This window comes from Enhydra lutris, unplaced genomic scaffold, assembly GCF_002288905.1.
Source record: "Enhydra lutris kenyoni isolate GAN:26980312 unplaced genomic scaffold, ASM228890v2 scaffoldscaffold42, whole genome shotgun sequence".
Taxonomy (NCBI): Eukaryota; Metazoa; Chordata; class Mammalia; order Carnivora; family Mustelidae; genus Enhydra; species Enhydra lutris.
In genome coordinates this window covers 2,689,865-2,702,221 of record NW_019154126.1, presented here as the reverse complement: position 1 = coordinate 2,702,221, position 12,357 = coordinate 2,689,865, and the positions used below count along the sequence as shown (strand labels likewise).

Genomic DNA, 12,357 nt, shown 5'->3' with positions numbered 1-12,357 from the left:
AGCCACTTCCCGTCCCGAGCCTGTTGGGAAGCGGCCTGTTCTCCGAGCTGGAGAGAAGGCCACGCTCCCTTAGGACAAGGAGAGGAGCTGCCCCCGCTGTCCCTGATGCCTTCCGCTCCTCGGCAGCCCAGGCCGCCGCCTGCCTGCTCTCCTCTTGCCCAGCTCCCATTTCCTTGTCTTCGCACCATGAGTCCCCTCCGGCCAGGCTGACTCTTCCTCATTTAAGCTCAGGGGGAAAAAGAAAATCACACAACTCTTTGTTTAGATAGGTGAGGTCGGAGAGACCTAAAACTTAAAAATTGATACATGCAAACCCTTTGGCAAAAAAGAGTCCGAATGGCCAACAGGTACAGAGAGGCCCCATATCACTTGTTATCAGAGAAAAGGCAGATCAAAACCCCAATGAACAGTCACCTCACCCTTGTCAGGAGAGCGAGTATCAAAAAGTCGAGAGAACCAGCGTTGGCGAGGATGTGGAGAAATGAGAACCTTGTGCCCTCTTGGTGGGAATGCAAACTGGTGCAGCCGCTGTGGAAAACAGTACGAAAATTCCTCAAGGAATTAAAAACAACTACCGAGAGATCCAGCAACCCCAGTGCTGGGTACAGATCCAAAGGAAACAACATCATTATCTCGGAGAGATCTCCGTACGCCCGTGTTCACGGCAGCATCATTCATAACAGCCGAGGTAGGGAAACAAGCTCGGTGTCTGTCAGTGGGCGACCGGATCGAGAATAATGTGATCCGTACGTATACAGTGGGATGTTGTCTGGCCTCAAGAAAGAAAGAAATTCTGTCATTTGCGACAACATGGATGAACCTGGGGGCATTATGCTAAGTGAAAAAAGTCAGACAGGGAGAGACAAATACTGTGTGATATCACGTACATGTGTGTGTGTGAGATTTAACTCCTAGAAACAGCGGAAACGTGGCTGCTGAGGGCTGAAGGGGGTGGAAGACATAGGGAGAGCTGGTGAAAGGGTACAAAGCTCCAGCTCTCAGAGGAGTAAAGTCTGAGGATCTGACGCAGAACGTGCTGACCATAGGCGGTAACGCTGTGCTGTATCACTGGCATCTGCCAAGAGAGCAGAACTGGAATGTTCTCACCCAAAGAACAAAGGTCACCACGCGAGGTGATGGCTCTGTTCATAACTTGATGGGGAAATCCTTTCCCGGGGATACACACACATCAGTCACCACCACGTATGCATGAAATATCCTATAATCCTGTGGTCAATTCTACCTCAATAAAGCTGGGTAAAGAAATAAAGATGTTACTTAATCTAGTAAAAAAAAAGAAAAAAGCCAACAACAAATAAAACGGAGTGCTGGTTCTCATGCCTTCGATCAGTTTGCTGAGCCCCAGAGACAGAGGAAGCTCTTGTTCCTCCCACGGGCTTTCCCACACTCCCCTTTTCAAGTCCTTACAGAACAACTTTCCACCTCCCTCAGCCAGTGGCCAGAGACTGCTCGTCCTGCCGCTGCCGGGAGTCACGGTGCATCTGGCCGGGAGCTCCTCTGTGTGGGCAGCCTTCCCCGTCTTGAGGCAGTAATAATACCATAAAGTTGTGGCATTGTATTCATAAAGCTTGAATCTTTTCCCCACGCGGAGCCAGCCTCCCAGCCACGCAGCCGGACCCTGGGTGCCTGGTCCGCTCCCCACAAGCGTGTGGAGGTGGAAGAGAGCCAGGCCCGGCGGGGTGGGGAGACCGTGAGCCTAGCCTGAGACAGACGTTCCGATCCCCGTGCAAGATGGCAAACGGGCTCGGAAAGATGAAAAGAGCTTGCGCGTGGACTCAGAGCTAAGGCGGAGTGAATTCAGGATCCTACGTCCGAAGCTCCTGTCCCTCATGCCGCATTAGGCTGTTCCTGGGAACTGCATTAAGGCAGCTTCTCCCAAGCCCTGTTCTTTGCAACACTAGTTGGGGAAAAAAATGAGTCAATCAAATCCAATGGTTTCTGAGGAGGAGGGCCTCCCAAAGTTACTAAGGACTGTGAGTCTCTGAGATGGGGTGCGCACCAGCAGCAGGCCCCACGCTGATTTCAACATGAAGCCTGCTCTTCTCGCCCCTTCAGAATGCCCCATGGGCCTACTGATTTGGGAACAACACATTTGGGAAACACTGCATCAGAAATCCCCAGTCATACCCTCTGCCCCCCAGCAGACAGGACAGGCAGGTTGTTCACTGGTGGCCGTGGGTCCCAGACAGCTGTGCCTGGGGCTGAGCTCAGCCTCTGAGCTCCTAGAGAACAGGGTCAGGGCCTCCTCTGCCCCCCACATGGCCCTCTCCCACACCTAGCACAGCGCCTGCCCTGACACCTCTCTCTAGAGTCTATCTGGCCTGCCCCCTCTGCCCATCCCGGACACCCTCTAGAGGTCTGGGCACACACAGCTGCAGACACTGATTACCAGGTGACAGCATCTCTCTGCAGAGTCCACATGTGCGTGTGTGTGCATGCGCGTGTGGGTGCAGGGTGGGTGGGGGCTTGGCCGGGCCAGGACCTGCTCCCCTTGACCTGTGGCCAGGCAAAGGCCCTGTTTCTCCATCCCTGCTCTTTCCAGGCCCTTGGAAGCTCCCTGGGAAGTGGTAAAGATCGAGGCTGTGCAAACTGACCCCCAGTCCTCTGGGAAGGGAAGATCTTTTCCAAATGCAAGTTTGATCTTGCCTAGCCCCTGCTAAGGCCTTCATGGTATCCCATGTCCTGCTGGGCAGAAGCAAACTCTAACATGGCCCAGTGGGCCAGGATAGTTTGGTTCCATTACCTCCTGGGCCACCTTGAACTCTGTTCTGGCCCACCTTCTGGCCCTCTTACCGCACCCAGTTACCTGCCACCTGACTTCAGATCTCAGCTGAAGAGACACTTGCTTATGGGAAGCCTTTCCTGGTTCCTGCCTAGGCCACATCCCAAAGCGCAGGCATGTTGGATGGACCAGCACACTTTTCCTTAATGATGCTTGGCTCAGCTGCTCATTTATCTAGTTAGATTATATGAGTCGAGTTCTCTCTTCCCCAAACATGGCAGCTCCATGAGGATAGGAGCTATGGCTGTTCTGCCCTCACCGCGCTCCCGTCTGCCAGGAAGTGATGGTCAGTCTTGATATTTACTGAACAAATGAATGAGATGCCTGCTGCTTACCTCACACGATTCTCCCTAACCCCCTTCTCAAAGAAATAATCACCCCAGCCAGGTAAAAACATAGCACAAAGCAACACAAAAACCTTGGCCCGAGACATAAGAGGCAGCAGCCACCAGGAGTACAATGAGACCATTTATCCTGTGTCTACGCGCTGAGGGAACGAGTATCCCCTTAACAGGGGGGTTCACTGTTCCACCTTCACGTGGCTGGCTTTCAAAAACTCAAGTGGGGGGGTGGGCCTGGATGGCTCAGTCGGTTAAAGCTTCTGCCTTCAGCTCAGGTCATGATCCCAGGGTCCTGGGATCGAGCCCCGCATCGGGCTCTCTGCTCAGCGGGGAGCCTGCTTCCTCCTTTCTCTCTCTCTGCCTGCCTCTCTGCCTACTTGTGATCTCTGTCAAATAAATAAATAAAATCTTTAAAAAAAAAAAACTTAAGTGGGCTTTATTACAAAAGGAAGAGGGCTGCCCGTGATGAATTTGCAAAGGTCAGCCCGGCGGGAATGACAGGGCTGGCCCGCCTCCTCAGTTTGGGGAAGGTCTCCAGGCTCCAGTGTCCCTCTCACATGGCTGCTGCTCACAATGCCAGGCCCCTTCCTGGCCTGAGCTCCGCAGTCAGACCATGGCCCGGGCTCCTTCCCAGTCAGGCAGCTCTGCATCTAAAACCTCAAGCAAAACCACTGGTGATGTGTCAAATGTGTCTCTAGATGGGAAGCTGCTTTGACACAGCCAAGATCAAGGACCACAGTCCCAAGTGGGTATTACGTAAGTGTTCCGATCCAGGACACTGAGAGGGAAATGGGAGACCAAGGACAGCAGAGTGGGGAACAGCAATAGGTTTTGCTGATAAGGCTGACCCCTTTATTCTTTAATTAAAGTACCAGAAAATCTTTAAAATAAAAAGAGTCTAAATTTGGGAGTCAGACGGGAGATTAAATCTCTCGCTTTACTAGCTTTGCGCCTTGACAATGAGTTCACCTCTCTTGAGCCTCAGTTATTCTAACTATAAAATGGGATAATACCACTAATGTCAGGGGGAGGGTGGAGAGGACATAGAGAACATAGCTCAGGCAATGAAAACAGTGCCTCGCAGGTAACCATGGAGGCTGTGACACGATCGCGCGGGTTGTTATTACGGTAGAAGGACTTTTCCATCAAATATGCACTTTAAACATGGAGACGGGTTCAGTGAGGTGGGCCAAGAGGAGAAACTGTGGAAAAGCCCAGAGATTTACTAGTTCTTATCTTCACAAACAATTTTAAATCTCTTCTGAAGTAGAAGGGAATGAAATGTGGCAATAAACCTGAGATTCTTATTAGAGAAAATTCCTGCTGGGTATCACCGTGGCCTGTAAGACTCCACGTTGAGGGGAAGGAAAGGAGGGAAGGGGTTAAGGGCTACACTGCTGGGGTTGGCCTCCAGCTGACATTAAGGAACTTAATACACACTTGCTTTGTTTTCTGCTCATCCATTAAGCTTCTGACTCAAATTTATTGATTTTTTTTTAAGTACATAAGATTTCAAAGCATGACAATTTTTAAATCTTTATAATCTTTAGGTCCCTCGCCTTTCCCACTTTCCAACTTTTAATAATTATCTGCCAGACCTTTGGTCGGCTTCCTTTTTTCCCTGAGAATATCCCACCTAATCTGATTCCTTCATAATTAATTCCTCTTTATGCCAAATCTTTGAGCTAGAATCTTCAAAACCTTTCATGAGCCCTGTCACAAACCCTTCTGGAAAACTATGTGGTAAGAGAGCCATTAATAAACTCTCCTTCACAACATTTAAATTCACTTTATTTGCTAACTTTATTAACACATTTGTTCTACCGAATTACCACCTCCTAACACATCTCAACGCAGATTAAAATTCCAACCAGCCCTATCTCACAGTTATCATGTATCACTTGTTAAAAGTTATAATGATCCTCCTTTGGGGCGTTCATCGGGAAACAAAGTCTTAACTGTGTTCTCACAAACATTTTTAATTTGCGCCTCACAGCAGAGCAGTTCAGGAGTGTGGCCTCTGACAGCCTCCGACCCCAGGCTGAATTTAGCACCTGTGTGTCTTTGAGCAAATTACCCAAAGTCTCTGGGCTCATCCAGTTTTCTCATCCATAGACTGGGGCAATGTCAGCACTCATCCTCAGGGGCAGTTATGAATGACAGAGAGACTGAATGCCTGGGAAGGGCTTTAGGCTCTACCAGTGGCTCCGTCAATGTCGGCGGCCCACTACCCCTGTCCCTAGCCTCCCACCCATTTCCAAGGTTGTGGGCCCACAAACATGACAGCTGAGATGCCCTGTGGCAGGGGCTCCCCAACACCACTGGGCTCCCAGCGTGAGCCAGTGAGAGGAGATGGGTGCCAGCTTTCCACCATCCAGCATCATGATGGGAGCTGACAACAAGCAGACCAGAAGGCCAAAGCCATTTTCGCTCTCCATATAGCACGGTCTTTTGGAGAAAAGGGCTTCCTCATACATAGTTATGTGCAAAGTTCTCTGAATTAAAATATTTTCAAGGTATATGAACAGAGCAGGATTTCAGGTGCAGGAAAAAAAAAGCAGCTAGATTCTCATGACAATTCCTCTCTTTTTGCTATAAAAACAGATTGCTGCTTGAGCTATAATAAACTCATCTTCTACCTTAAGCATTAAGTAAAAAACAAAGAGTCGTCCCCACCCCCACCCTGAACCAAAACACTGGACTCAAATGAACAGGCCAGTCAGCTACATTAGAAAGCACAGTGTTAATGAAAAAACAAAACCAGATGAAATTCTAGTCTCATTTATCAAGATCAGATGTCAAGCCACTTCACCATAATTACCTGCTTAAAAATTTAATGATGCTTCTGCATGAATTTCAGAACTAAAGATACTTGTATCAGCCATTGAGAATTTTTTTTTAATGAAAGAATGCTTTATGCCCTGCTCCTATTTCAACAAAACAGCTAAGTGCGAGAGCCCTGCATGGGATTAAACTATCCAAATCCTCTAATCAACGACATTATTAGAGACAACAAAAGGGCTAAGAGGATCCTTATGTAATTCAGCTGTAAACTGGAACCGCTTCAGTTACATTGTATCGGAGTCTGAGCCCAGTGATACGCAGCCAAGAGAAAAAAGGATGGAAACAAAAATTTATTTTTTTTGGCAGATCGGACATAACCCTAAAGGATATTTACCATAATTGCTCAAATGGTATTATTCTCAAGATCAAGGAATTGCTGATTGAGGAATAAAAACCCGAAAGTGAGCAGGTCTACCTAGAGTACCTAGTTACCAGTTAGATCAAGTTGACACCAAAATATGGGAAGTGTCTAACTAATGTTTAACTAATACATACGGTAACAATAATCACTGGCAACATGGGAAAAAAATGCTTGTTGCTGAAAAACTGGAGGAAAAAATGTTACATGATAAAAGCGAACACTTTTTTCTACTTTTCTTTTCAAGTAGACATTGCATCCTTCACAAATAAACACTACTTAGGTTCTCCTGGAAATACATATATACCAGCTAGGTTGAAAAAAAAGTAAACATTTTTTAATGAAAATAACCCACGATATAAAAATAATTATGAACTCACTCACTCAGTCTGGGTGTCTTACAATGAAAGAGACGTCAGAACAGGGAAAAACGCAATTGTAAAACTGCTCTGCCCTCACGGGGGATACAGTCGAGTGTAAGACACTCAATCGTTGGTTCGAGCCATTTTAATTATTTTTATTTAACGACACGAAGAAGAAAACTTTCCACTAAAGCCTCTGAGTAGAAGAGCTATACTGGTGTTGGTGGAGGGGGGGGGGCACTGTATTTCAAAGTAAAAAAATAAAAATTAAAAAAAAGTGTACCACACCCACACATACATATGAAGGAAGTAACAGCTCAGCAAAACTATGTTCATTAACTGTCTACATTAAAATTCCCTTAGCACACTCTTGTTAACCTAATGGATCTCAAGAAAATCCCCCCCCCCGAATTAATTTCTAAAGGAATCATAAAAGGAAGTCCCACAAGAGAGCTGTGATGCCTTTAAAATCAACAAAAGGGTAGGGAAGAGTAAATTTTTAATTCTTAAACAAAAACACAGTTAAGAAAACCTCCCTCACGAGAGACGAAAAGCCCATGTTCACACAGTATTTTGTGTGTCACAACCATCCCCCGTGCTGCTAGTGTCGCAAACAGCCTTGGCGCTGTCCCCACCACGTGTGAGGCCTGGTGGGCCTAATGACATCACTTCCACAGAAGCTGGTGGAAATGTTAAAGCACCAGGGACCGGGGCTGTGTTTACTAACACCGAGATGTGGTTTAGATGAAGAAAACCCCAAATTCAAACAGTTACTAAGCATTTGTTTTTGAAATGCTCTACCGTGTGACAGAATGTCATCGCTCAGCGTCACCCTCCCTCTGGTTGCTGTGAGCAGTCTGTGTGAGCCGGCTGTGACCACACAGGCTCCCCGCCGACCAAGATGGTGGCAACCCAAGGGTGGGGACGCCCCGCAGATGACTTCCTGGGTCCATCATCTAGAGGAAGCAGCTGCTGAAGCAGGGCACTCTTTCCTAAAGCAGATCACACAGGAGAGGCACCTGTTTGGATGGGATCTTCACAATGAACAATACGAATTTTGGCCTCGCCTGCAGATTTAAATGGACGGCTGAAGAAGCTTCTGAGACTCGAGAGTGGTGACATTTCTACAGCGGGGCTGTCCTTCACATCGATTTTCTCTTACCTCAACATCCTTTTTCAGTTTTTCCAGGAACACCTTTTTGTTGTTGTCATCGATATAAATCTTTTGGCCCTCATTAATGAAATCATTATCCTTTAAAGTCGGTAGTTCTTTGGCCTAAAACAAACGACAAAGGGAATGAACTAAGTTTGAATAAAAGCGAAGAAATACATGCCTTCCAACCCCAGAGGTGAAGTTTCTGTAAACTATTCACATAGTAAACTATTCACATAGTAAACTATTCACATCAGTCCGAATGCCCAGAAATGGAGTGTGCGCCTCCCTCCCGCAGGCTTCTCACCCGAGGCAACAAAATGTGAGGTGACGTGAATACCGCAAGGGGGCACCAGTGAGCTACGACCACTGGAAGCAGTCCCACCAGGAATGGAGGGTTGCACGTACTCCATATTAGGAAGTTTTGCAATAGGTCTCAGGGCATAAAAACCCGACGGCTTTCTTAGATCCACTCTCTTACAAGAAGTCTTCTAAGTATAGAATTTGTATTCTTGGAATTCTTTGTCAGGAACCTTCAATTTTCTTACTGGTACAACCCAACTCCACGCCCCTGACACTTTTTGGGTAGCCTTTGCTGGCTTCATGTTACAAATAACAGGTTATCTTGTCTCAGAAAAGCACCATCCATAATCATATCTAATTTCTCAGTCAGGGACAATATGCACCCAGAGGCTGGCCATCTGCCCCTTCTAACCTTCCTGGTCACCACCCCGCCAAGAAGAAAATTTGGACAATGCCAAAGGACAATGTCTTCTTCTAACACAAAACATATTAAGTAAGATGAGCAGTTCTATCCTTTACAAATAAACCAGAAGGGGCAAGTTGGCAACTACACTGTCCTTACAATGACCGTCACAACACAAAGTCATGGGTGACCATTGAAACATGGGTCACAAGCAGTAAAAACCTTTAGCTTATGCTCTAGGATAATATGGGCATATGATCTTAAAATAGTGTGGCTTATTCTATTTAATTTCGTGCAACCTGCATTCTGGGAGAGTTCAAGACCAATCAAAGCCCCTCCCCACTCCTGTCAGCTAATCATAGCTTATTTCTTCCAGCCGAAAGGAATCCAACAGAAGACACTTAGTAAACCAATGAATGTCTGAAGAGCTTTCTTGTAAGTGTGAGCTAAATGAAAGAAAAAAATAATCCAAGGAAACAACATACTCTCCTTCCTGCTCCCCACACGGCCCCCCTCGTTGTTCAGAACAGTAACAGAAAACCTATTGCATAGATCTACTGAACCATCTTTCAAATGCCTGAACGGCTCACTTTTTCTTCTCTGTAAACTATTCACATCAGTCCGTATGCACACATATATGCATATACATTACGCGATTCCAAATTTGTAGCTGCCACTCATTTTAACTTTGCAAAAATTTGAAGTCTTACAATTTTTTAAAAAAGATTTGAGTGAGAGAGAGTATACACGGATGGGTGGAGGGGCGGAAGGAGAGGGACAAGCAGCCTCCCCTCTGAGCAGACACTCGCCATGTGGGGCTCAATCCTAGGACCCTGGAATTGTGATCTTAGCTGAAGGCAGACACTTTTAAAAAAGTTACCCAGGCGCCTCAAAAGTTTTGCAATTTTTAATTTGATAAAACTACTGCCAAAATAACAATCTTTACAAAGCAGGTATATCAAGGATCAGAGATCCAAAGGTTTGGTTCAATTAGCAGTTACTGAATGACCATTATGTATAGGAATGCAAAAATGAGTAAGTCAACATTTTTTTTTTTTTTTTAAGATTTTACTTATTTATTTGACAGAGAGAAAAAAATCACCAAGTAGGCAGAGAGGGAGGCAGAGGGGGCAGGGGAAGTAGGCTCCCTGCTTAGCAGAGAGCCCGATTCGGGGCTCGATCCCAGGACCCTGAGATCATGACCTGAGCCGAAGGCAGAGGCTTAACCCACTGAGCCACCCAGGCGCCCCAGTAAGTCAACAATTCTAAAGGGGTCTGTGATCTAGTGTGAGAGAAAAACAGAACAAGTAGGTAAAAAAACAAAGAACAAGGCAGCACTAGTATGCAAAATGGACAGATAAATAGTAATCATCCTTGGAGGACACTGATCTACTCTCAAATACTTTCATGCTGAGTCAGAGTTTTGAGGAAATAAAAACACAATGACATTCTTCACAAAAACTATGGAGAGGCCTGCTAGACTGACTCCCTAAATCTGTCATTAATAATTTAAAAAGGTCATAAATGTGACATAAAAAACCCGACATGTGAAGACAGCAAATTAATGTGAAATGTCTGAGTCAACCGCACTCTACCCACAGGTCTGCTTCTAGCACAATTATAAACGCAACACAGTTTCATAGCAAATGAAATACAAGAATCTTAAGTTTCACAAATCCAGAGGGCCGTGAGAACCACCACCCAAAATACAAAACTGGAAGTGCCTTAGAAGAAAGGGTTGAAGCCAGATCCACACACATAAACACAGATGGAGGAGGGGATTCTCTAAGGGGACACCCTGGGTGTTGGCATCTAACTGTGTGTTGGGGGGATGACAGCAGCGTGTGTGGGTGGCGGTGATGGGGGGTGGCCGTGATAGGGATTAAGGTATCAGCCTCAACTCCACAGCTCACTTCGTATGTGTAAGAGAAGAAGGGCGGAGGGATTTGGGGTTCTGTGTGAGCAAGGGAAACCTGAAGCCGGGGAGGTCAGAACAGAGCCGAGGCAGTAAATGACACAGGGGATAGGTGTTTGTAATTCCAGGCACATTCATGGAGATGAATGCTACTTCGGGTTCACCCCAGCAGGATTACCTCATGTGACAGGGAAAACTTAATCCTAGCTCATAAAACTCGGGGCACCCTGCACTCTCACTAAGCTCACTTGTGAATTTCACAGGCACTAGGGACGTATTTAGATTGGATCAAGTTTTAGAAAGGGCAACCAGATTGGTTAAAAGACTAAAGGGCTTACCGAAAGGCTCAAGAGGCAAGGGCAGCTCCTTAGCAGGACAGCTGCTGGAGGAATCCAACACGGTCTACACATACCCACCCCCGAGGGGTCTGCGGTGGGCCAGAGCGCCTGGGAGGACCGCCAGTGCGTGGGAGACGTGAATCCCGCCGTTCCGGATCCTGGCTCCATGCCCACCTGCCGGGGACCGGGGCCAGGTTTCTGGAGCTTTCCAGACTGCGGTCTTACGCACGGAGTGGGGAAGGCACCACCCAGCACCAGCAGCTGTAGGTCCTGGTGCTAACAGGCATTTCACCTGCATCCATTTCAGTGCATCGGTTCGTTCATCCTCCACAACAACCTTAACTATTACCCTTAGGTTCGTACCGACACGAAACTGAGTTCAGAGAGATTATGCAAGTTACAAGGTCTGAACTAAGGTCTCACAGCCTGGCAAGGGCAACTAGGAAGCCAGTTCTCACGTGGAGAGGGGAACCCGGGCTTCCTCACGCTTCAGTCGGTGGGGGGTGCGGGGTAGGGGGTTGTTCTGAGAACTCCGCCCACACCTGTGTGACACACTTAACTAGCGAGGGCTGCTCGTCGTCCTCCTCACCATCGTCGACGTGAGCGTTCACCGGCTTGTACGGATTTAAAAACATAGGTTGAGAGACTGCATACAAAATCTTCTCTTAAAAAAAAAAAACAGCAAAACTTTGTTCTTTTCTACTGAGAACTAGGTGACAAAGATTAAAGTCACCTGACAGTGATTCATGCTCAAGAAAACCTTATTCTTAGCTTTTGGAAAATTTTGTAAAATTTTGATTTCCAGTGTAGTCCACAGAGTGTCACGTGAGTTTCAGGCGTACAACAGAGCGGTGCGACAGTTCTACACATCACTCAGTGCGTGTCACGGTACATGTACACTTTCTCCCCATCACCTGTTTCCCCCATCCCCGCCCGCCTCCCCTCTGCTAACCATCTGTTTGTTCTCTATCGTTGTCTTTCTTGGTTTGTCTTTTTTCTTTTTTATTGCTTAGCTTTGAGAACGATTTCAATATATCCCTCTGATAGTGAGATGTGTTTATATTTAAACACAATTTTTTTTTTTTAACTGCAGAGAACTTCTAGGCTGTGAGCGAATGAGCTTCCACACTCCCAGCTACACAGCCCACGAAGGTGAGGTCTGCAGAGCAGCCCGGGGGGGTAACTGTGGGGAGCAATGGAGTCTACCCTTCGCTTTGCAACACTCGATTCTTTGCACTTAGGAGAGCTTTGAAAGCCTCAAAGTCACTGGTCTGGTTCTTTAGTGGGTGTCTTTCATACCCTTTCTAGTTCAATGCAAAACCAGCCAGAGGGCGGAGGAAACCGCCAGAGCTAAAGACATCAGCTCAGAATCGCTTAACTGTGGACTCTCCGAGGCTGGCTCCCAGCCAGCGGTCAGCAACCTTTCTGAAGTGGTAGTAGGTTAAGTCTTTATTTATTCCCTCTGAATTAAGTTCTCCTGGCCAGTTTCGTGGAGACTGGGAGCCTCAGAGTGTGACAGGGGAATGGCGGTACCACA

The 12,357-nt window shown here is 46.9% G+C and overlaps 1 protein-coding gene across 3 annotated transcripts in view; it reads right to left on the bottom strand.

Annotated features, from left to right (window-relative positions):
* LOC111155527 (phosphatidylinositol-5-phosphate 4-kinase type 2 alpha) overlaps positions 1 to 12,357 on the bottom strand; it is a 172,566-nt gene that overhangs the window by 7,069 nt on the left and 153,140 nt on the right. For all 3 annotated transcript variants that reach the window (XM_022515697.1, XM_022515696.1, XM_022515695.1), the window contains one exon: positions 7,871 to 7,984. In XM_022515697.1, the coding sequence (XP_022371405.1) occupies positions 7,871 to 7,984 (114 nt within the window). The remainder of the gene's footprint in view (positions 1 to 7,870; positions 7,985 to 12,357) is intronic.